Below are 25,541 nucleotides of genomic sequence, written 5' to 3'. Positions count from 1 at the left end.
CAACTATTTGAAGATTAATTGATTGATGAATGCCAGTTCTGGGGTTTGAACTCAGGGCTTGGGTACTGTCCCTAAGTATCTTTTGCTCTAGCACTCTACCACTTGAGCCATGGCACCACTTCCTGCTTTCTCTTTATATGTGATGCTGAGGAATGGAACCCTGGATTTCAGGCATGCTAGGCAAGCACTCTTATCAGTAAGCCACATTCCCAGCCAAAGAATTTTTTTTTTAGAAGTAGTCCAAACAGAATAATTTGAAAGGTTTATCTCCCCAACTCTAGTCAGCATTTTATTATCTTAGGTTGAAAGAATAGCATAGAAAATCATAACTAAGGGGCTGGGGGGAGATAGGAGGGCAGGCAGGAAACAAAGGAGAAAACAGCAATGCTTGATAAGAAATGTACTCATTACCTTGCTCATGTAATTGTAACCCCTCTGTACGGTATTTTCACAATAAAAAAACTTGTTAATTAAAAAAAAAGAAAATCATAACTAAAATTTAAGCTTAAGCATGTGACTAGTTGCCAGGGGGTCATGAATATAATCCTAGCTACTTGGGAGATTGAGAATGAAAGAATCTTGGTTCAAGGACAGCTTCAAGATCTCAACTCACATCTGAGTTCACTGATGTACACCTGTGCTTCCAGCAGTAGGCAGATCACAACTCAGGTGCTCACTGAGGTCAAAATGAGAACCTGTCTCAAAAATAACCATTGAAAAGCAAGATTGGAGATGGGCCTTAAGTGGTAGAAGTATCTGATGTTTTGAGGGGTTTTCTTGTTGGTTTGGAGCAGACGTATATAACTTTACAGCTTTACTTTTGTTTAGTCTTAACTCATGTAACCTATCTTTTAAATGTCGTTCCTTTGAATTCTTGAACAAATGAGTGCCTACATTGCAAAATAGAAATAATACCTTTTACTTGCTTCAGACAAGAACTTTGGTGCAATAGTCTTAACTGGTAACTTTTGTTTTATGTGTTACAGGGAAGGAGACTGGTGGGAAGCAAGATCAATTGCTACAGGAAAGAACGGTTATATCCCTAGCAATTATGTAGCGCCTGCAGATTCCATTCAGGCAGAAGAGTATGGCAATACTTCATATTTTATTTATTATTTTGACTTTAAAAATGTTTTAATGCACATTCTACTTAACCACAACTTTACACACACACAATTACATACTACTTTTAATACAGCTAATGTATCATATTAATAGACACAAGTTGAAAATTAATAATTAATATCATATCTACTCAGTATCAGATGAATCTGCATTAATCATACTGCATTATGCCTCCTCTCTTTGCTTTATTTTTCTACTTGTTTTTTAAAAATTATATTCATTCTTTACATACTGTACAAACTCACTTCAGTTATATACTTCAGTTAGTATTATATCATGTAAATTTCTTGTCAGGTACTTACATTGTGCTTGTGTAGGAGAACATGTTTGTCTTCTAGGAAACTCACACTGAAGTATTAATGATTGCAATATGTTTGCAACTTCCAATAGTGAAAGAGCAGGTACACACACACACACACACACACACACACGTTCTATGGTAATATTCTTACAGCTTTTAAAAATGAGTAGGTGGGTTAGGAAGGTGGCTCAGTGGTACAGTGCTTGCCTTTTATGTATGAGGCCCTGGGTTCAATTCCTTAGCACCACATAAGCAGAAAAAGCCAGAAGTGGCCCCATGGCTCAAGTAGTAGAGTGCTAGCTTTGAGCTGAAGGACAGCACCCAAACCCAGAGTTCAGGCACCACGACCAACCAAAAAAAAAAAAAAAAAGAGTAGGTACTTTTGGTTACAACTTTTAGGTCAAACCAGTTTACCTGGGATCCATAAATGCTACTTCATTTTCACATTAGAGCACTTAGCACAGTTCCATGCATATACAGTAGATACTGTTTCAGTATTTGCTTGCTTTTATTAGCATTGCATATTTTATCTCAATGACTCTTTTCTACTCTGTTTGTTGCTTTTTCTTTCTTTCTTTTGTCTTCTCCAGTATTCAGTAAATTTTTCCATAGTGGAAACTATCATTTTAGTCATTCACCTCTATTAAGTCAAACTTATGAAACTTTAGAGTTTGTGTACTTTGAATTATGATATACTTGCATATTACTGAATATAGGTGATCACCCTATTCCTAGAGAATAACTTCTGTTCTCCTCATTGTACTCAGGTATTTCCCTCTGTCACTGACAGAAAGGGTCTGTATTCTCTTTCCTTCTTTTACTATTTCTAGGACTTCTAGGTAGAGTTCAAGAGAAATTTTGAGTAATCTATATGTGAGAATACTATAAATGTGACTACTAGAACATAGTCATATGTATATTTCTGATTGAAAAATAAAAACCTGGGTTGTATGCCATGCCTTGTCATTCTCCCTATTGTGTTCCCTTCTTACTGATATTTATGTATGGTTTTTTGACTTTCATATTTTTCCAACTTGTAGTACCATTAATTTTTTTTCCAGATGGTATTTTGGCAAAATGGGAAGAAAAGATGCTGAAAGGTTATTGCTGAATCCTGGCAACCAACGAGGTATATTCTTAGTAAGAGAAAGTGAAACTACTAAAGGTATGAACTGTTTTTACACTAATGTAAGTAGACAATGGCCGTGAGCAATATTTTGAGGAAGGTATAATAAAGGAATTTATTTTTACACCTAGGTGCTTATTCCCTCTCTATTCGTGATTGGGATGAGGTAAGGGGCGACAATGTGAAACACTACAAAATTAGAAAACTTGACAATGGTGGATACTATATTACAACCAGAGCACAATTTGATACTCTACAGAAATTGGTGAAACACTACACAGGTAGGTGAATTATTTCAGAGGTAAAATTTATTTCTTCATCCTCTATGAAGACAAAACCAAGTCTTAAACTTCTTAACACTTATACGTAGTATGTGCCCAGTAAATATTTATATTCTAATTTTAAAATGGGAAACAAAAGCTGGATATGGCCTGGGCAATAAATTAAGACCCTATCCCTAAAAAAATAAAACAGGTAATACTTAGTATCTGAATTAGGTTATTAGATAATGTGCTAAACTCAGACTATCATTATAATTCTTTTTTATTGGGGGGGAGGGGAGTCCAGTCGTGGGGCCTGAACTCTGGGCCTGGGCGCTGTCCTCAGCTCAAGGCTAGCGCTCTACCATTTGAGCCATAGCGCCACTTCCGGCTTTTTTCTTTTTTCTTATGTGGCACTGAGGAATCGAACCCAGGGCCTTAGGCATGCAAGGCAAGCGCTCTACCACTGAGCCACCTTCCCAGCTCCTCATTATAATTCTTATATCTCCCTGGCTTAATGTTTACATTAGAATTCATTTTATAGCATAGATTTCAAGATGAATTGAAAATGTTTTAAAAAGAACAAAAATTTCATTATAGACATTAATAGGGCATAAATAAGTAGGCAAAACTAAACACTTTATCTCCGATGCTCTCTTGGATTACTTTGCCTTTGGGGGGGGAGGGTAAATGTACCTTTTAAGATTCAAACACAATGAAATTTTGTCTGTCTTATCCTAGAAAATTAAAGCAACCGTAGACATTCTTGTATTTCAAGGACCTTTGGAAAGTATTCATTACTAGAGTATTGTGTCTCAAAACTTCTCATTGCCAATTTGATATCTGAATGCAGATCAAAGTGTTCACATGATAGCAGTACAAGAGGGGAAGTTTCCATAGTAATTTTTTCCGCAGTGACAGCGTGTTGCAAATTGAGTCTTACCAAGTCAGTCAGTAGTCTTGACGTTGATCAAACATGTCACCAAGAAGTGTCATGACTTCTAATTGCCCTTGTAAGAATGTAATTGGTGTGATATCTACATGAGAAGGGGAGGAGTACCTCATACAATTGTATAATAATATGTACAAGTAATGCCCTCACAAATCTGTGTTCCCTGGTTTTGTGTCTCCTCTATTTAAAATTCAGTCTCCTTAAAGGACTTCTTCCTTGATTTTTAGTGTTACAAATTAGTGGTTATTTTATGTAACCAATAATAGTTAGGGAATAAATAAATCCTAGTGATCAAAACCAAAACTTTGGAAGTAGACAGACCTAGATTTAAATTTCATGGCTTTACTAATTTTGGAGCCTTGGGAGAATTTCATAACTTTCCAAGCCTCATTTACATGACGTATGTATATAGTATATTAGCACACTAGCTAGAATATAGTATATAGTAGATAATAATGTAAAAAAATACATATTTATAACATTTCACTTCTGTTTTTGCTTCTTTATGTTTTTAGAATAAAGTTGATAAAACATTGTTATTGTTTTTCTACATTCAGGCTTTTTAAAAACAATTATATACTATGTTTATGTAGCTTAATTTTGTAATGCATTTTACAGTGTAGTTTATTTATTTATTTAGATCATGCTGATGGTTTATGCCACAAGTTAACAACTGTTTGTCCAACTGTGAAACCCCAGACTCAAGGTCTAGCAAGAGATGCTTGGGAAATTCCTCGAGAGTCATTGAGACTAGAGGTTAAACTAGGACAAGGATGCTTCGGTGAAGTATGGATGGGTAAGAATCCCAAAATTCTAGTTTATATGTTTAAGTAGTTAACTGTTATTCACTGAAGTTTGCTATGAAATCTCTTAAAACATATGCTGAAGTAGTAAAAGGTATTATTTCTGTAGGAACATGGAATGGAACCACAAAAGTAGCAATTAAAACACTAAAACCAGGTACAATGATGCCAGAAGCTTTTCTTCAAGAAGCTCAGATAATGAAAAAATTACGACATGACAAACTTGTTCCACTATATGCTGTGGTTTCTGAAGAGCCAATTTATATTGTCACAGAATTTATGTCAAAAGGTATGTATATTGGTGTGGGTTTTTTTTTTTTATTTTTTTGGCTTTTTTTGGGTCCTGTCGTGGGGCCTGAATTCTGGGCCTGGGCACTGTCCCTCAGCTCTTCAGCTCAAGGCTAGCACTCTACCACTTGAGCCACAGTGCCACTTCCAGCTTTTTTCTATTTCCTTATGTGGTGCTGAGGAATCAAACCCAGGGCCTCAGGCATGCAAGACAAGCACTCTACCACTGAGCCACCTTCCCAGCCCTGGTGTGTGTGTTTTTTTTAAGACTATTTATGTTGGAAAAAAAAATTTTTAAGTAAGTCTATGGCCAGATGCCAATGGTTCACACCTATAATCTTAGCTACTCAGGAAGTTGAGATCTAGAATTTCATGATTCAAAGCCAGCTCAAGCAGGAAATGTTGTGAGACATTTTTATCTCCAATTAACCACCAAAAAGCTGGAAATGGAGGTATGGCTCAAGTGACAGAGCACTAGCCTTGAGCAAAAAAAAAAAAAAAAAGCTCAGAGATAACACCTGTGTTCTGAGTTTAAACCCCAGAACTGACACCAGAGGAGAGAGAGAGAGAAACAGAAAAAAGAAAAGTAAATCTAATTTTATACATACATTTTTATTTTAGTACATTCAAGATTTTTATACAGGAATCTGAAAAGAGGAAATGTGATACTTTATGGAAAAATTATTACTTTCAGTTTTTCCAGAGGATACTACAACGTTTAGAAAGAAATTAAGCAGGCAGAATCTGTTTTGAAAATAAATTTAACTAAAGAAAATGGAAAGTAGTGAAGTGAAAAATAAAAAATTGTAAATATATGGAATTAAAATAGTAAAATCAGAAAGATGCTTATGCAGAAAAGTAAAGTTAAAAGAATTCATTTCTACTCATTTTTTTTGGGTCCGGTCATGGGGCCTGAACTCTGGGCCTGAGCGCTATCCCTCAGCTCTTCAGCTCAAGGCTAGCATTCTACCACTTGAGCCACAGTACCACTTCCGGCTTTGTTTTTTGTTTTTTCTGCTTATGTGGTGCTGAGGAATCGAACCCAGGGCCTCATGCATGCAAGGCAAGCGCTCTACCACTGAGCCACCTTCCCAGCTCCATCTACTCATTTTTCATATAACCACAATCCATATATACTCAAAACTTTCAGAAGCTTTCTTTTTTCACTACCATCAATGGAATTGTCTCCATTCATTTCTTTTTCTTTCTCTCTCTCTTTTTTTTTTTTTCTTTTTTTTCTTTTTTTGGTGGTCATGGGGCTTGAATTCTGGGCCTGGGCACTGTCCTTCAGCTCTTCAGCTTAAGGCAGCGCTCTACCGCTTGAGCCACAGCATCCCTTCCAGTTTTCTGGTGGTTTATTGGAGATAAGAGTCTCCTGGACTTTGTTGCCTGGGCTGGCTTTGAACCACGATCCTCAGATCTGAGCCTCCTGAGTAGCTAGGATTACAGGTGTGAGCCACTGGCCAGGGCTCTCCATTCTTTTCAACCTAGATCTTACGTGACAAAGGTTAATTATTGCCAGAATCAAGAGAATAATATTGCTTTTCTCTGTTCCTAGTCTGGTGACACTTTAGAAGAGGAATCAATAGTCACAGAATGTGATGACTAACTGTATTTTGCCCATTTTGAATCAGATCTGTCTTAAAATTTATTTATTGATGTTTTGAATCAGACTAGTTAAATCACTAAATTATGTCACCCTCTCCAGTTTACTTTGACCAATGAAGTAGTTCCATCTAGTGGTGATAGGAGCAACTACAAACTAGCAAATCAACCACTACAACTTTTATTAGTGGATAACTAAAACATTCTGAAAGTCCCAAAGTGCCTGGTATTCTTTAGAAGGAGTTTCTCTTGCAAACAACTGTTCAGTAAGCTATTGGAAAGGGTACATTGAATGAACTAGAAGAGGAAGGAGGGACAAGGTAGATGTTACAATTAAAATATTGATAGTACAAGAGATGAAATGGAGAAAATGCTGATGGTTCATTTAGCTCTGTATATTAATTTTAAGAACTATTTAGTTGGAGGGACATAGTAGAATTCTGTGTTGGCAAGTAACTGAGGATTATTTCCAGGTAGAAGAATTTAAATTACAAGTAACAAAAGCCCTTTCTAGTTTCAAAACTTGTTAACAGCCTCACCTATTCTAATATTGAGTTACTTACCATTAACCCCCTATAATCCATTCAGACTCATTGCTTCATGTACTCTAGTATAAACCTTACTGTACTGGACAAATTTGTCTGCGTTTTGTTGGTGGTGATTTTGTTGTTGTTTAGTTGTTTCATGGTTGTTTTTTCCTTCCTGTGGTGCTGAGGATCAAACTCAGGAACATGGGGATACAAAGTACTGAGTCATACATACCCCAACCTGCCCATTATTTTTGTTGTTTTTTTTTCACGTGAAATTTGATATCCCTACTTATTGGCCAGTCTACCAACTATACACTACCTTGATCATGGTATCCAATCCATAACCACATATTACATTTAGTTCTCATTTCTCTTTAGTCTCTGAATCTAGAACTGTTCCTCAGCCTTTGTTTTTCACATACATAGTTGCTACTTTTTATGGTCTAGGTTTATGTTTTAAAGATTGGCCTTAATTGGTTTCATCTGCTGTTTTCTTTTGACTAAATTCAAGGTATGCTTTTTATTATTATTATTATCTTTAAGTAATTGTACAAAGAAGTTCCCATTCTACAAAACTGTATATGAATACAAAGTGTCTGACATTGTCACCCATCTCTCTTAACCCATCCCTTCTCTTACTTTTTTTTCTTTACTTGAGATTAGATGATTACATAAATTTCACATATTTCACAGTATTGTGGAATAGTGATACTTAGAGTCATAAACACATTTTAATTTTCACAAGGTCAAGGTATACTTTTAACTGGCAGTAGAAGCAACAACCAGACTTTGCATTCCTAGCCTTTCACTTTGTTATATTCATGGCATTTTGCTGTTTCCTAGTGTCTTCTGCTAAAATTGAGTGCAGTACTTCCATAGCAGCTAATTTAGCCAGTTCTGTATAGTTGCAACTGTACCAGGATAGTCCCAGGTATCTGAATTCTTCATTCAGGTTGTCTTAAAATAGGGCTTAACACTGTTCGCAATAGCTAGTATATGGAAACAACCTAGATGCCCCACCACAGATGAATGGATCCAAAAATTGTGGTATCTATACACAATGGAATATTATGCAGCCATTAGAAATGACAAAATAATGGCATTTGCAGGGAAATGGATGGAGCTAGAAGGAATCATGTTGAGCGAGGTAAGCCAAGAACGAAGAGACAAACAGTACATGGTCTCCCTGATAAGTGGATGATAAATCCAAAATGTTAGGTGATATGACAAAACTAACAGGACTTAAGAAACAAAGAACTCCCACTCATCTGGTCGAACCACTACTAAATATCCCCATGCTGCTGATCACATATATGGTATATAACATATGAGCACCGTTATATATTACAGACTGTGATAGACAATTTGCTCCAGGAAAGTTAGAATGAACTTGTGACTTTAAATGAGCATCATTATTCCACAATACTGTGAATTTCCGGAAATTCACTTAATCACAATCAAAAAAAAAAAAAAAAAAAAGAACCTTGGGGAAGGGAGGGAGGGAGGGGATGGTAGGGGGAAAACAATGGAGGGGGTTACAATGTTCAAGAGGAAGTGTACTCATTACCTCACTCATGTAACTGTAACCCTCTGTATAGTATCTTTACAATAAAAAAATTAAAAAAAAATAGGGCTTAAAACTATTTTTAAAGTCAAGGTTAGAATCAAAACAAGGGAAAAAAGACTTGATCAACCAAAGGAAAAAAGGTTAATCTGGTGGTGTTTTCTCTTGGGATAAGGAAATTTACATGTATTTCCTTTTTTCATGTGTTATCTAGAGAAGTTTTCATTTTTCTTAAGGGAATATTTTCCTGAATCTTCCTGAAATTTCAGATCTGCCAAAAGGCATTCAAAAAATGAAAAGTAAAAAGTTTTTGTTGTTTGATAATTTGTTTGGGGATGGAAGGAGTATTTGTTTCAATCTTAATATAAAAGGTGCTTATTTTCCACAAATAATCTTGTTGTCTCTTACAGGGAGCTTATTAGATTTTCTTAAGGAAGGAGATGGAAAGTATTTGAAGCTTCCACAACTAGTCGATATGGCTGCTCAGGTATTTGCATATACATATGTCAATCTAAATTGAAAGTATATGTTTAAAATGTAGAATACATAGAGTAAATGTGGAATCTTAACAGGGATCTATAAATATTATATTTTATGTAGTGAAATAATGGAATTTTAGAAGAGGAATGAACATTGTAGATAATCAGATGTACTCTCCTAATATTACAGATAACAGTATCTGAAGACCAGAAGTCTCTAAAATTTGCATAGCTTTTTAGCAACAGAACCAATCTTAGAATTAGCTGTAGAACTCCTACTCTAGTGCTGTACTATATCACATGGTCTCTTAGAAAACATTTCTACAAATGTAAAGTTTATATTCATATTTTAGCAGACAAATTTAAGAAAATTAAAATAGATGTGTGTCATTTCAAAGAGAATATTAGATGTCTAAAGTATGTGCTCCATTTTTTTATTGCTAAATACAAAACAAAAATTAAGATGTCAGTATACAGTTAAGAATGAGCCTTTGTAGCTCACGCCTGTAATTATAGCTACTCAGGAGATCTGAAGATCAAGGTTCAAAGCCAGGCAGGAAAATCCATGCGAGACTTATCGCCAATAAACTACTCAGAAAAAGCTGGAAATGGCTCTGTGGTTCAAGTAGTAGAGCGCTATCCTTGAGTACAAAGAAGCTCAGGAATAGTGCCCAGGCCCAGAGTTCAAGCAAGCCCCAGGACCAGGGGGGAAAAAAAGAGCCTTTGTTTACTCTTCTAAGTTCACTTTCTGTTAAGATTGATGGTAATGTTCAAGGGGTATTTTACTGGTTTCATTTGATTGATATGCTGGTTCTTCAGCTCTTAGTTCCCAGTGAGTATCCTTATGCTCATAGAATCTGGCAGTTCAGAGAAACTTTATGCTTAGAAACTTACTTATGAGACAAGCATATGCCAGGCCTTAATTAAGCTCAAGGCTTTTAGACATTGGATATAAGGGGAATCAGCCCACCTCTTTTGTAAAAAGAACAGGTAAATATGTTAGGCCTATATGCTACATAAAATTCTATTGCACTGCCTCCTTTTTTTAGTCCTTTAACTGAATGTGAAAATTAGGCAGGAGATGTGCTTAACATTCAAACCTCAGTATTAGGGGGAAAGTGAGGGAAGCTGGGCACAGGTTGCTCATGCCTATAATCCTAGCTACTCAGGCAGTTGAGACCAGAGTATCAGGGTTCAAAACCAATTTGGGCAGATAAATCCTCAAGATTCGTTTAATTTCAGTAACCAGGAAAAAGCCAGAAGTGAAGGGTGTGGCTTTAGGGGTAGAGCACCCATAAGCAAAAAAAAAAAAAAAAAAAAGCCAAGAGAGATCATGAGGCCAAGAGTTTAAATTCCAGTATCTGCACACACACACAAAAAAAAGTCATTTTCTTAGGCCATACACTAACAGATTACCAGCCATATTTGCCTGGTATGGATGTGGGCCTTGATGGGATTCTATCCAGAGGTTCTAAGTAATCCCAGATATTTGTTTGTTTTGTTTTTTGGTGTTGGTGCTGGGGCTTCAACTAGTGGTTAATTGGAGATTAACTGGTGGTTAATTGGAGATAAGTGTCTCTTGAGTTTGTCTGCCTGGGTTGGCTTAGAACCATGATGCTCAGATTTAAATCTCCTGAGTAGTCAGGATTACAGACATGAGCTACCAGCTCCCAGTTCTAGATTTTTTTTTTTTAAGGACATAAGAGATTTTTTTGTATTTCAGTGTTTTGTTTTATTGTTGCTATTTTTTTCCCCTCCAGACTATGCCTGTACTATCTTTTTGTTGTTGTGGAGAGCGTTGAGGTTTTAACTCAGGTCCTTAGGATTGTTAGGCTGCTACTTACTGTACCGCATGAGCCATGCCTCCAGCTCTGGTTTTTGTTGGTTATTTTTGTTGTTTTTTTTGTGGGGTGTGTGTGTGTGTGTGTGTGTGTGTGTGTGTGTGTGTGTGTCTGTCTGTCTGTCTGTCTGTCTGTCTGTCTGTCTGCCTGCCTGCCTGTCTGTCTGTCTGTCTGTCTGTCTGTCTGTCTGTCTGTCTGTCTGTCCTGGGGCTAGAACTCAGGACCTGGTGCTGTCCTTAACATTTTTTGCTCAAGGCTAATGCTCTACCACTTGAGCCACAGTGCCACTTCTGACTTTTTGGTGGTTAATTGGAGATAAGAATTTCATGGACTTTCAAACTGAGATCTTCAGAACTCAAGTCTCCTGAGTAGTTAGGATTACAGGCATGAGCCACATGTGCCTGCTTTTGCTGGTTATTTCCACCTCAGGTGTGTGCTTGACCTGGGCTCTGCCTACAATAGGCTACCTGTCATTGTTAGGATTATAGTCTTTAGCCACTACTACATCTAGCTTCCTTCCTCAGAGAATGAAGTCTTTCATACTTTTCTGCTCAAGCTGTCCTGGAACCACAGTCCTCCTTCTAGTCTTAGCCTCCTACCTAGTTTTGATGACAGGTGTGTGTCACTGTGCTCCACTGTGAATTGAGGTCTTGAAAACTTTTCTGCCCAGGCTGACCTTAGACTACAATCCTCTCTTCTCTACTTCCCAACATTTTTACTACTATACTGTTACTGTTATCTTTTGAAATAACAAATCTGTTTTTCAGTTATACATCTGACATCAAGCAAAACTGTTTCTCTCTGCTTTCCTTTGTATTATATGTTTAGTATTTTGTTTTCTTTCCAAGATTGCTGATGGTATGGCATATATTGAAAGAATGAACTATATTCACCGAGATCTTCGGGCTGCTAATATTCTTGTAGGAGAAAATCTTGTATGCAAAATAGCAGATTTTGGTTTAGCAAGATTAATTGAAGACAATGAATACACAGCAAGACAAGGTAAAATTACTGCCAAACAAATGTCTTAACACTCTTGAAAACACAAAGTTTTACAAGAACAAGAAGAGTTCTAATTCCCCTCGGAGGTCTTATGGAAACCATTGATTTGATTCATAAAATTATATGCATTAGATACTATCATAGCTTTTTGATAGTAGGAAAGAACTTGACTAGTATCCACTACTACTACCAAGTAATAGTATTCTCTTCCAGCACATCATCAAATAAAAATATCTATTTTAATTCCTTTTTAAAAACAAACTTCATAAATCATTGCCTTAAATAAGAAATTTTCAATCATGGGTAATATATCTCCCCACCTCTAAGAGGCATGGGAAAATGTAGAAATATTTTTGGTTGTGACAGTTCTTACACTACTATTAGCATCTAGTGTACCCACTAAGCCAAGTGTACTGCTAAACATCCTGTAATATACAGGCTAACCCCCTTACCCCGCTCCACTTAACCATGGCGATTTAGGCCAGTATTTCAAAGTTGACAAACGTTGATTTAAGCACCTTTTGTTTTCAATTTCCTACATTCCTTACCTTGATACAGTTACCTCTAGATGGAGTATCTCCTTCCAATCTAAGCAGCTACTGCTGTGCCAACCATGTATTCTACCACTTGAGCCACTTGACCCGATCCCTTTTAGCATTGGTTATATTGGTTATAAAAGTCTGTATATCCTTCTTTACCTGTGCCTCCCATTTGTTACTGACATGGCAGGAGCATGCTGTATAAACACCTAGCTTATTGATTGAGATGGTCTTGAGAACTTTTATGCTGAGGTTACCCCTAAACTACAATTGCCAGTCTTTACCTCCCAAGTACCTATGATGCAAGATTGCTTGAACCTGCCATTCTTCTTTTTTTGTTTTGCAATTTTATAATTGTATTTGACATTCTGTGGTTAGTTCTCATCCATGACTACAGGTTTTTGAGTGGGACATAAGTTACTAAAGTATAGAGCTTATTTGGGGAACATTTGCTTTCATTACATTTTCTGGATAACTGTGCACAAAATGATCTGGGACATTCATATACCTTTGGCTTAGACAAAGCTGAGCTTCTTACTGATAGACACATCTGGAATACCTGAGGAGCACACTGCCATCATCCCACTCTGTGGGTAGACTTGTGAATGTTGATAGTGTTTTTTCAGGTCACCATCTTGTGGGTAGCAGAAAGGCCCTTCTTTTCTCTCCCCTTCTTTTCAGAAGCTATTCTGCTAGGCCCAAGTTGGAAAGGTAGAGTGCTGTAGTTACTGACTAAGGAAGATTAACACCCAAGTACTTTTTGTTTGTTTGTTTCCAATCAAGCAGTCATTTTTTTTCTCATGTAATAGGAAATCTGGATGTAACAAATCCAGGGCTGTGCAGACAATCAAAGAAGCCACAAAGATAGGAATATGACTCGAGTGTCATATTCATTATCACTTGCTTGCCTAGTAAGTGCAAGGCTGTGAGTTCAGTCCCCAGTATTACCAAAAAGATTGATAGGAGAGGCCAGGACCATTGTAGGAGAGGCCAGGACCATTGTGACTACTTTTTTGTACTTAGACTGTAGTTGCTACCCTTATGTATTTGTAACAGTGAAAACTCTACCTCGGAGGCTGAGATCAGAAGAAATTTACTTGAGACCAGGCTAAAAAAAAAATCTTAAGACACATTCTTGACCCATAGTTGGATAGAATGGTTCATGCCTGTCATTTTAGCTATAAAGAGCCTAAGATTGGGAGGATCATGGTTTCAGTACAGCCTAGACAAAAAAGTTGATGAGACTCCATCTTGATGAAAAAAAAAAAGAAGAGTGATGGAAAAAATCACCAGTAGATGTTAGAACCTAACAGTGTCTTTATCAACAATAATTAGCTATAGTAACTAGGTATCAAACTATACTTAATAGTTATAGATTTTAGTCAATCCTGATGGTGTGTATTTATAATCACAGCACTCAGGATCCTGAGACAAGAAAATCTTGAATTTGAGGCTAACCTGAGCTATGTAACAAGACCCTATCTCTAAAACAAAACAAAGTTTTGTTTTTATGGTTCTGAGGATTTCAACTCAGGGCCTGGAATTTTCTAGGCAGGTCCTCTACCACTTGAACCATGCCTTCAGCCCTCCTCAACTTTGTCTAAGCCAAAGGTATATGAATGTCCCATATCATTTTGTGCACATTTCACATTTATATTCAGGCCAACCGGTACTATGATCCTATTTATGCTTCCTACATAGCTGAGACAATAGTCATGTGATACTATATCACATCCAGTTTTACTTATTAAGATGAGGGCTTGCTAACTTTTTGCCTGGGCTGGCTTTGAAACATAATCCTCTTGATTTCTCCCAGGTATCTGGGAGTACAGGCATGAGCATGTACCTGGCCCTAGAAGTTACAGTTTTGTTTTGTTTTGTTTTAATCAGTTGTGAAGCTTGAATTCAGGGCCTGGGCACTGTCCCTGAGCCTCTTTGTGCTTAAAGCTAGCACTCTTCTACTTCAGCCTCAGCACCACATTCGGTTTTTGAGTGGTTACATGGAGAGTCTCATGGGAACTTTTCTTCCTGGGCTAGCTTTGATCTTCAGTCATCCTGAGATCTCAGCCTCCGTAGTAGCTAGGATTACAGGCATGAGCCACCAGCACCTGACAGAATTAAAGATTTTATAATCTATATTTTTGCTTCTAGAGCCTCTATTTTCTTGGGTGGTTTTTAAAAAAAATATTACTGAATGTCTTTTAAAAAAAGAACTATAACTTAGTTTAGTATAAATTTTAGAAATTAATTTTCAGCATGTACAGTCTGGGTTTGAAGACTTTGACATAACACATAAAGGGGACATTGACCCTGTTTACACTATATTTACACAAATGGATTTTTTTAAAAACCCAATTAAGATTCCCAATATTGTTTTAGGTGCAAAATTTCCAATTAAGTGGACAGCTCCTGAGGCTGCACTATATGGCCGATTTACAATAAAGTCTGATGTGTGGTCATTTGGAATTCTGCTGACAGAACTAGTAACTAAGGGAAGAGTACCGTATCCAGGTAAGTTTGCATTTAACTAGCTCTTGGTTAATCAGTGACCTTAGCAAAGTATATTGAAACAGGAATGTAAGGAGTAGGAGTTTTTCTTCTCACCTTCTTCTCATTTTGACATTGTATATGGCAGTCAGTTGGAAACTGTAATCTTGGAGATAGTAGAACAAGCACACCTGGTGTCTATGTCCTATGTTCAACTCAGCTTTCTCCTTTAGGACTTATTCAGAAGGACTTTTAATATAGACCATTCTCTCATCAAAAGCATATCTTAGCAGGCTCATGTCTGTAATCCTATCTACTGAGGAGGCTGTAATCTAAGAATACTGGTTTGAAGCCAGCTGGCGCTGAAAAGTCTATGAAACTTATCAGTTAACTAGCAAAAAGCAGGAAGAGGAAATGTGGCTCAAATAGTAGAGTGATAGTCTTGAGCAAAATTAAGCCAAGTAAGAGCACTAGGCCCCGAGTTCAAGACCCATTACCTACACACACACAAAATGCTGTATCTTAAATGTCCTTGTCACTTATTCCCCCCAGAGTAATTTTTTTTTTCTGGACATGTGTGTAATGGTTTTTGGGGATTTTTGGGGGGGGGGGGTTGTTTTTTTGTTTTTTGTTTTTTTTTTTTTTGCCAGTCCTAGGGCTTGAACTCAGGGCCTGAGCACTGCCCTTGAGCCTGTCTGTGCTCAAGGCAAGTGCTCTACCACTTGAGCCACAATGCCACTTCTGGCTTTTTCTGATTATGTGGTACTGAGGAATCAAACTCAGGGCTTTGTGCATGCTAGGCAAGCACTCTACCACTAAGCCACCTTCCCAAGTTGTAGTGTATTTTTGTTAGTATATATTTCCCATTGTATAAAACTACTTCTCAGAATAGTCTATTATCTGTCTTTATTAAAGATGAAAAATAGAAATGGTTTCCTCTGAAAAATAATTTATAGTTTCTGGGGATAAAGGGAAATTTGGGCCCAGCCAAAACTCAGCTATAATTGAATATTCTTTTAGCTTGATATTCCTTGAACATCTCTTGAAGATGGTAATAATTGAGAGACATTGAAGTATATACAATCCATTCTTTGTGGAAAAATGACTGCGAATCTCAGGACTTTGGGGTATCACCTGGTTTCTCTCCTCTCTGATACCCCCAGCTGTAGGTCAGATCCCATCAGGTTTCCTCACCTCCTTCCCTTCTTTGCATCTTGCCCACTCTACCCCAACCATAGCAATTTTTGATTACACCATAGTCTTGATTCTACCACTTTTGCCTGCCCTTTTCTATCTTCATAAAACCAACCATTCTTAAATTTCATGGTCAAGCAGTAACACCATTCTCTTGCTATTATATCTGTCATTTGCTTTTTATTTTACCACTATTACTTGGCAGTCATGGAACCAGGTGAAACTTAGCTCTGCCTACTGAACCCTCAACAAACATCATTACTGAAAAAAAAAAGCCATATTAAGTTTTACTTTTGAGTTTATAACTATGAGGAACTTTCAAGTTTGAGCCATGATAGTATGGCTAATATCCATCTTAGCACCTCACTACAGACTACAAAAGATGAAAAATAGCCGTTTCACCATTGCGCCTCCAACAGAGAGGTCTACAGTCCTTATACAAGCACACAAATGAGCCCTACATTTGCATCACCTCTCTCCCTGAGGAAGTTTGTGAAAAGGGCATAGGAAACAGTTTCTAAAAGAGTAAAGCCCAAAAGAAAACAGCAGTCTTACTGAGCAAAGGAGATAGAGGTTCCAGTGCTAGAATCCGGAGCGTAGTGTCGTGGGAGAAAGGAATCACCTTTAAAGAACTCTAAAACGCTGCTTACAAATTCCCCACCAGTCCTTGCTGACCTCCTAGTCTGTACACATACAGGGAGAGATTAAGGGAGACCTAACAGAAAATAGCCACTAGGAATTTGAAGAGAGGAACAGAGTTCAGATGATCCAAAGTGCCAAAATGAACAGCCATTGGGAAACAGAAAGACCAAGCCCAGGAGAAAGAGTAAAACTGAACAAAACCAAAGGAAAACCTTGGCAAACAAGAAGCAGGTAACTTGCCAATAGTAAGTCTACTGGTAGAATACAACCTAATACCCTTTAGACAAAAGATATAATGAGTTAGGGAGAATCCACAATGTGTTATTTAAAATGCATAACATAAAATAAATTTTACTAGACATAGGAAGAAAGACATGACATTATCAAGCATTCAGAATCAATAAGGACCCAAAGATTATCTGAATCTTGGAGTTATCAGAGGACTTCAAATTAACAATATTTAAAATGGAAGCAAAGATAAGCAAAGTGATGAAAAGCTGGAGAATTTCAATATTAGAAAAATCAAAAGGAAACTTTAGAACTGTAATACATTATGTGAAATTAAGACCACATTAGACAGACATGGAAGGCAAGATTAGTGAACTCAAGGCACATTAATAGAAAATACCCAAAGTATTTTAGATAAAATACTGGGGGGAGAGGGGGAACAACAGTGTATGAAACCCATGAACAGGTGATAGTATCTTCATATTAGTAATCCCAGAAAGAGATAAGAAAGTACAACAATAGTAGTACATAAAAAAGTGATAGCCCAAAATCTAAATCCAATGAGTTTAAAAAAGAAAAAAAAACTATGAAATAAATAAAGGATAAATAAAGGAATCAGTGAACTTCAAATAAGCAAGCCTATCATGGTTAAATAACTAAAGTCAGAACCAAATAGCCCATAGTTTTTTGTCAAGATACATATGAAAGCAATAAAAAATGAAGTTATGTTCTGAAATACTTGGGAGAAAGCTATTGATCTAAAACAATAACTACCTTACAAATGAAAAAAATTCTGAGCTGGGTGCTGGTGGCTCACGCCTGTAATCCTAGCTGGTCAGGAGGCTGAGATCTGAGGATCGTGGTTCAAAGCCAGCCTGGGCAAGGAAAGTCCATGAGACTCTTATCTCTAATTAACCACCAGAAAACTGGACGTGGAGCTGTGGCTCAAGTGATAGAAAGCTAGCCTTGAGCTGAAGAGCTGAAGGATAGCGCCCAGGCCTAGAATTCAAGCCCCATGACCCACCAAAAAAAAAAAAGAAAGAAAAGTCAAATAGGTCATATTAGATAAGGAAATTTGTTTCAAAGAAAACACTTAATGAAAAGTTATATAGTTATATATTTGTTGAAAACAGGACTAGAATTCTTCCTTCTCTGAATTCCTATTTGAAAGTTCATTCAGACATCGTCTTGCTACCAGTAGCCCAAGTGAAATTATTGCTAAGTTGCATTATCAGAAAACATCAGTATCTCAGAATTGTACTCCAGTTATTCATTGGTATTAAAAATAAAAGTATTAAAACAAAAAGCTTAGACATTAGACATGTTAAAGATTATTTTTTGTCCTTCTTTCGATATACTCTTACATTTAAATTTTCTTTCTTTGTTGAAAGAATCTTCTAGTAAATAAACTTAATATGCCTACAATCATTCAGTGCTTGGGAGACATACTGTGTTAGGCACTGTGTTTAGGACATTGTGTGTAATGTCTGAATCTTCTGTGTTAGGTATGGTAAACCGAGAAGTGCTGGAACAGGTCGAACGAGGGTACAGGATGCCCTGCCCTCAGGGCTGCCCAGACTCCCTCCATGACTTGATGAATCAATGTTGGAGGAAGGAACCTGATGAAAGACCAACATTTGACTATATTCAGTCCTTCTTGGAAGACTACTTCACTGCTACAGAGCCACAGTACCAGCCAGGGGAAAATTTATAATCCAAGTAGCCTGTTTTATATGCACAACTCTGCCAAAATGTAAAGAACTTGTGTAGAGTTCTTCACATCAAGGAATCAGAAAGAAGAAAATCTTCACTCTGCATGTTTCTAATGGTAAACTGGAATTCCAGATACAGTGGCACAAAACCACTTTTTTCCCCAAGTGTTAAACTCTAAAGTACCAATGATGAATTTTTCAGCTTCTTTAGGGGTCCAAAAAAAGAAAAGTTAATGATGGCAGTGTGAGTGAGGGCCTGGTAAGGCTACTACTTATAATCATTTCTTTTTCTCTATACTCACCATTATTAAAATTATTTATTGTTATAGGAAAAACTTGAGAGGTAAAAGTTTTTACACCACAGTAAAATCTAAAAATAAGGAACTTCTTGGGACCAAATAATTCCATTCCAGTGTTTTTTTTTAAAAATTTTTGCATTTATTATTCTCAAAAGTTTTTTTTATGTTAAACAGCTAATATGCACTCTTAGCATATATCTTCCTTTTGTGCAGGAATGGGCCAAGGTTTCTCAAAGCCAAAAAAAAAAAAGGATTATAAACAACTTCTAATCCTTGTGTTAGACCTCAGCAGGGGAATTCAAAAATATAATGCACTGTGCTCATACGCATAGTATGGAACTGACAAGTACAAAAATATTTTCAATAATTTTCTGATTAGTTCACTTTAGAATAGGAAAGGTAACTAGAAATGAGTTAAATCTTTTATAATGTTTCATTGCTTTTTTAAAAGGCAATATATAAATGAATTGTACTGTCCAATCCATGGGAAAAAAATCTTTCATCTTTACATAGCATGAAAACTAAGATCCAGCATTTAAGCAGACCATTTTTTAAAAAATGCTTGGTACTGTGAGATATTGCTAATGTGTTCTTATGGGAGTGGGTGCCACAAATAGAAAATATCACCAGATCAGGGACTTGAATGCACTTTTGCTAGTATTGAGTATAGAAAGAAGAAAATGTATTTAAAAGAAATAGGAGAAAAGAAAATGTGAAAGTTTTACAGATAGAGGGATGGAATATGTGTTTAGTGTTGATGTCATGGGGTGACAAATGGCTTCTTTGCTGGCACTCAGAGCTCCTTACTTAGCTGTTTTCTGAGACTTTAAGACTGAAAGACTAATTTCTCTTAACATACACACTAAAGAGTGCTAATCTCAAAGTGGTGAAGCAAAGACTTCACACTAAACACAGCTTTTATGCAAAACCTTTGTAAAACTGCAGTTTTCACATCCCTGTTTGAATCTTCATAAACGTTTTAGCTATTCTAGATGGTTATCATTTACCCCTTTAGAATATATTGATTTTAAAAGGAAAATATATTCTGAATAATAGTAGTAATTTAAAAGGAGGGGACAGTTTTTGCCCACTTAACAGTTCAGAAGTGACATATATAAAATAAGACTGATTTTTCTGGCTCAGAAAGAAATTCCAAATATGGATTTGAATAGCAGCATCACTGGTTTAAGAATCTAGCAAAAGAGAAACTAAATCTGATTTTTAAAAAGTCTAGTATTTATGTTTTAAAGTATCATATTTTATAGTCAGACTTTTTTAAACATGAGACTCCCCTTTTTCAACTTAAGAGTTTTAACTATCACTGTCTCATTTATCATTAAATTTAGAATTCTTTGGCATGGGATGTATGTTCAAGCTAAAACAATTTTAAAATGTAACAAATGAACTTCACGCAAGTTGGCAACAGTTCTGGTACCAAACATAATAGTTCCTTCTTTTTTTCCTATAACCTGTTTAGTGTTGCATACTCTCCCCAGAGGGTCTCCTAAGAAGAGTGCCATCATTATTGCCCATATTGTCTACACCTGTGACATGTGTGTTCAAAGGGCTTTACATCAACTATGATATGGTAGATTTTCTAAGCATTTTTAAAAAGGTAACAAAATCATGTTTATGTACTAATTCTGATCATTTTAAAAAAATAAGCCAACAAAAGTTGATGGTATTCCTTAGATTTTAATTGAATGGAGCAGTTCCTTGTAATAATAATTGCATTGGAAGGGTAGAACACTAACTTAATGTGTATTAGGTTTGTATTTTTAAATTGCCAAGAACAATGAACTGTTTTGTACATTAGAAGATTGTTTTCCAACAACTTTCATTTTTATTGTCTTAATGTGGAACTTAACCCTTACCAAAAATGTTGGCGAAAATAGCCATCTAGCACACACTTTTTTTTAACAAATAATGGTAGCCTAAAATGTAATATTTTTATAAAGTATTGTAATATTGTTTTGTGGATAATTGAAATAAAATTCTTGTTGGATGCACCTATTTATCTTTTCAGTCAGTCTGAAAATGTACCTATTTATCTTTGTCAGTCGTGGGGCCTGAACTCTGGGCCTGGGCACTGTCCCTCAGCTCTTCAGCTCAAGGCTAGCGCTCTACCACTTGAGCCACAGCACCAATTACGGCTTTTTCTGCTTATGTGGTGCTGAGGATTCGAACCCAGGGCCTCATGCATGCAAGGCAAGCGGTCTACCACTGAGCCACCTTCCCAGCCCCCAATTATTTGTAACTTGAGCAGAGTTAAATGAATTCTTTATTAAATTTAGAACAGTATCAACCTTTTTCTTTGTGGTTAATTTTCCATGCCATTCTTTTTTATAAGTATTTTCTTTTTCTAAAATTATGTCAGCAAATAGTCATTGTATAACACAGAGAAACTTAAGTGCATTGAACAAATCTTTTCACAGAGAACCTGTTTGAAGATACAAAGTAGAATCACCACTTTTGACCAAAAGGGACTTAATTTTTTTTTTTAACTGCAAATGTGTGAGCCACATCTCTGTGTTTTACAATTCATTTGTTATTGGTTTACTGAAAATAAAATTGTTACTAAATTTGAAATGGTCAAAGCATATGTGATTTTTCAGAACTGTAATTACATTAATTACTTTGTACTATTAAATCATCTGAAATGGTTCTTCACCTTTTTCCTGATTTCTGAAAGTTAATATTAGAAATGTTCATGCTTCTTTTAGTAAATATTTGTTTGTTTACTTACTTTTTGACTTACTTTTTGGTTAGAACTCAGGCCCTCAGGCTTCCAGCCTGAGCAAACATTATGTGTTTTTGTAATAGTAATAGTTCCTTCATTTCAAAATATTTTTCTTCTTTGGTTTTTAACTGTTTCATGTACCTTTTTGACACAAAAGTTGTACATTTATAGGTACTAACACATTACTCATTTTTTATACTTAAGAAGCATTTATCCACTAAATATTCATGTCATCTATGTTACACTTTGTACTCTAAATCTTTTGATTTACTCCAAGTTGAGTATAAAATGTGACTGCAGGATCTTGTATGAATTTTCTTCCATATTATTAATTTTCCTACTACATTTATTGGTTAACCCATAATGAGCTCCTTCATTATATATGCTTCTGTTAATGCCCAGTGAATTTGTCATCTCTGCCATCAACACACATAATACTTTTTATTATTACTTTTGCTTGATAATGCGTTTAATAATAAGGCAGGTTTCCTTTTGCTATTCCTTTTTTTTTTTTAATTCAAAATCACTCTTCTTGTCCCATACATGTAACTCTTCGCCCTTCTCTAAGCTTTCTGTGTGGAGATGGAAGATGTCTGTCATCTTGTGTGCAGTTACACTGTTCTACGGATACTTTCCAGTGTGATGGAAACCGTAATAGAAGAAACCAGAGATAAAACATAGACACTGTGCATAATAGCAGTTATTTCCTTAAAATCAGCTCCTTCCTGTCCTTCCTCCAGTGTATCATTTGTCTGTTTGTTTGAGCCAGCAAGTTTTTCTTGTTGGCATCCAGAGTCCTGATTAATATTAAAATTGTTTTAATAGAAAAGGGAATAGTTGTCCTTTAAAGTAAGCATTCCTGCTCACTGCCATCATTTGCCCTTATATCCAGATCTGCCCAGCTTCTGGTAGAAGGCTGGCCTATACTTCACTTGCTCTGGTTTTTTGTATCAGGACAAGGAGTAAGAGCTCTACCAGATGAAAGGAAACCAGAAAGAAGGGACAAAGTGTTTCCTCCCTGTGAGTTTAGGGTGGCCATGTCCTAACAACAAAAGGTTTTGTTTCCCTACGGGCTTCTCCACGTATCTCTCCTTTGGTAGCAACTCGCATTCTGTATCTCTTTTGCCTTAGAGATGGTGATAGTTTTGTTGCTCTCAGCCTTGCCCAACTTACTGTACCAGTTCTAGTGATTCTCACTGACTGCCTGTTTCCAGTTAAGAAACCTGACTGGTCATTTGTCATAGCTGTATTGAAAAAAAAAAATAGTTTCATCAAAGCATTTTATATGAAACAGGGTAAGCTTTTAGTACAGTAGCAGTTCTATGGTATTGTGGCAAACACAAAATTACAAGCAGGATTTTAACCATGGAGATAATACACCAGATCTTGAATTCAGCCTGGGCACTGATCCTTGGCATTTTTGCTCAAGGACGGTGTTCTACCATTTGAGCCACAGGTTTACTTGTGGCTTTTTAGTGGATAATTGGAGATAAGAGTCTCATGGACTTTACTCCCTGGACTGGCTTTAACCATGATTCTCATATCTCAGTCTCTTGAGTAGCTAGAATTACAGGTGTATGCCATTGGAGGCCAGTGAAGTTTTTTTTTTTGTTTTTTTTTGGGGGGGGATCCGGTCATGGTGCCTGAACTCTGGGCCTGGGCGCTGTCCCTCAGCTCTTCAGCTCAAGGCTAGCACTCTACCACTTGAGCCACAGTGCCACTTCCGGCTTTTTTCTTTTTGCTTATGTGATGCTGAGGAATCAAACCCAGGGCCTCATGCATGCAAGGCAAGGGCTCTACCACTGAGCCACCTTCCCAGCCCCGCCAGTGAAGTTTTTTAATTTACATAAATTTAATTAGCCACATGTGATAAAAAGTACTGAAAAGTGTCGCGACCGCCTCGACCACCAAGGAAGACGCGACACCGAACTCCTCTCTGCAGTTTACTCAGGACCTTTGAGTAATCTTCTGACCCCAACCCCGGGGAGAATTCCCCACAGCCTTAAGTACCCGCTGGGTAGCCAACCCTGATACGCCACGTGGGAACCATCAATAGGTTCAGGTGCGTGAAAGCAAGCCAGATTCTTTGCCTTAGCCATATAAGGAGTTGTTTACCACAGAGAGCACTCACCATCGGGAAGGCGGAGGGCGGAAGCCGGCGCCATCTTCCAGGTGCGGCCTCTCGCAGCTCTCTACAGAAAAGTATATTTGATGAGCTATTGTATCTCAGTTGAAGAATGAAGTACTCACTTTGTGCATAAAAGAAATAAGAGATCAGTGAGATAAGAAGAAATAAGTGAGGTAAGAGATGCTAAGGAAGGAAATGGAGTTTTTAAAAACCCAGAAGCCTTGATTTTGGTACCCTGGGTAAGGTATATACGTTTATGTGAATTAGGGAAGGGAAAGGGAATAACAAAACGATGAGACAAAGGACAAAGGGGGGATGAGTGCAACAGCAAAACAAGACAGGATGTTGGAAATTATCTGTTCACCTCTGGGAGGGGATTGGCAGAGGAGGGAAAGTGGGAGAAAAATGAGGGAGGGAAGGAGGAAATAACAAGATCGACAAGAAATGCACTCACTACCTTATTTATGTAACTAACCCCTCACTTTGACAATAAAATTTTAAAAAGCCCGGGAACTTAACAAGACATTAGAAGCTAATGTAAATAATATAGGTTATTTCCTTTTACAAAAATGTACACTCAGTTTTTAAATTATTTGACAGTACTGGGTTTTGCACTCTGGGCCTCTACAAATTGAGCCACTCCTCTGGCCTTTCTTTGCTTTTGTTATGTTTTGGATAGTCTTCTGAGTTTTGCCCAGCATTGGTCCTCACACTTTGATCTCCTACTTATGGCCTCCCATGGAACAGATTACAGCTGCAAACTCCTATGCAAGGCTTGGAGATGGAAGCTGGGCACAGTTTAACTTTTGCCAGGGCTGGTCTGGAACCACAAGCCTCCCAATCTCTGCTTCCTCAGTAGCTGAGATCACAGGTGACCTCTAATACTCAGAATTTATTTTTTTTTGGGGGGGGGGTCTGGTCATGGGGTCTGAACTCTGGGCCTGGGCACTGTCCCTCAGCTATTCAGCTCAAGGCTAGCGCTCTACCACTTGAGCCACAGAGCCACTTCCGGCTTTTTTTCTTTTTGCGGTCTACCACTGAGCCACCTTCCCAGCCCCAATACTCAGAATTTTAAGGTGCATGCTGGGCCTTCCTTGGCTACCTTAAACCTTCAAAGCATACAGTCCATGGGTTGGTGGCATTTATAGAAATAAAGGGATTTCTACAATTTGGCAAGAAGAAACAACAAGCTACAAAAAAATAGGTGGGAAAGTGGTGCTGTGGCTCAAGCGGTAGAGCACTCACCTTGAGTGAAGAGCACAGGGGCAGCACCCAAGCCCAGAGTTCAAGCCCCACGACCAACAACAACAACAAAAAAAGGTGGATTTCCCACTGTAGTTTTAAATGTGGTAAGGAAATAAATAATACGCCAAATACAGAAGGTGGCTGAGTAAGTAGGAGCAATGTAAGTCCACTTGGCACTTCCCAGAGGTACTGCAAAGGATACTGGATCCCCATATGGGAGGGGGATTCCATCCATCTCTGCTTTGATCTTTTTCCTCTGCTTATTGATTTCTAAGGGAAAACATTCATTTTGATGAAGTCCAATTTATCCTATATTCCTTTTATGATTTGTGTTTTTGGATCCTAGGAAACTTTGTCTTACCCAGGTTCACAAAGATTTTTCTCTTACATTTTCCCTAGAAGTTTTATGATTATAACTGTTAATTTTGACTGCATTGCATTTTTAGGTAAC

At 37.2% G+C, this 25,541-nt stretch overlaps 1 protein-coding gene across 5 annotated transcripts in view; it reads left to right on the top strand.

The window, feature by feature from the left end:
• Positions 1–20,986, top strand: part of Yes1 (YES proto-oncogene 1, Src family tyrosine kinase) — a 71,997-nt gene extending 51,011 nt beyond the window's left edge. For all 5 annotated transcript variants that reach the window (XM_070029474.1, XM_070029473.1, XM_070029477.1 and 2 more), the window contains 9 exons: positions 987–1,085; positions 2,488–2,591; positions 2,684–2,833; positions 4,405–4,560; positions 4,677–4,856; positions 8,965–9,041; positions 11,723–11,876; positions 14,795–14,926; positions 18,472–20,986. In XM_070029474.1, coding sequence (XP_069885575.1) covers positions 987–1,085; positions 2,488–2,591; positions 2,684–2,833; positions 4,405–4,560; positions 4,677–4,856; positions 8,965–9,041; positions 11,723–11,876; positions 14,795–14,926; positions 18,472–18,680 — 1,261 coding nt within the window. In that variant the 3' untranslated portion in view covers positions 18,681–20,986. The remainder of the gene's footprint in view (positions 1–986; positions 1,086–2,487; positions 2,592–2,683; positions 2,834–4,404; positions 4,561–4,676; positions 4,857–8,964; positions 9,042–11,722; positions 11,877–14,794; positions 14,927–18,471) is intronic.
• Positions 20,987–25,541: the final 4,555 nt, after the last annotated feature.

Source organism: Dipodomys merriami, unplaced genomic scaffold (assembly GCF_024711535.1).
Source record: "Dipodomys merriami isolate MVZ:Mamm:240054 unplaced genomic scaffold, mDipMer1.0.p SCAF_2, whole genome shotgun sequence".
In the NCBI taxonomy this organism is placed as follows: domain Eukaryota; kingdom Metazoa; phylum Chordata; class Mammalia; order Rodentia; family Heteromyidae; genus Dipodomys; species Dipodomys merriami.
This window is presented reverse-complemented; position numbering and strand designations above follow the sequence as displayed.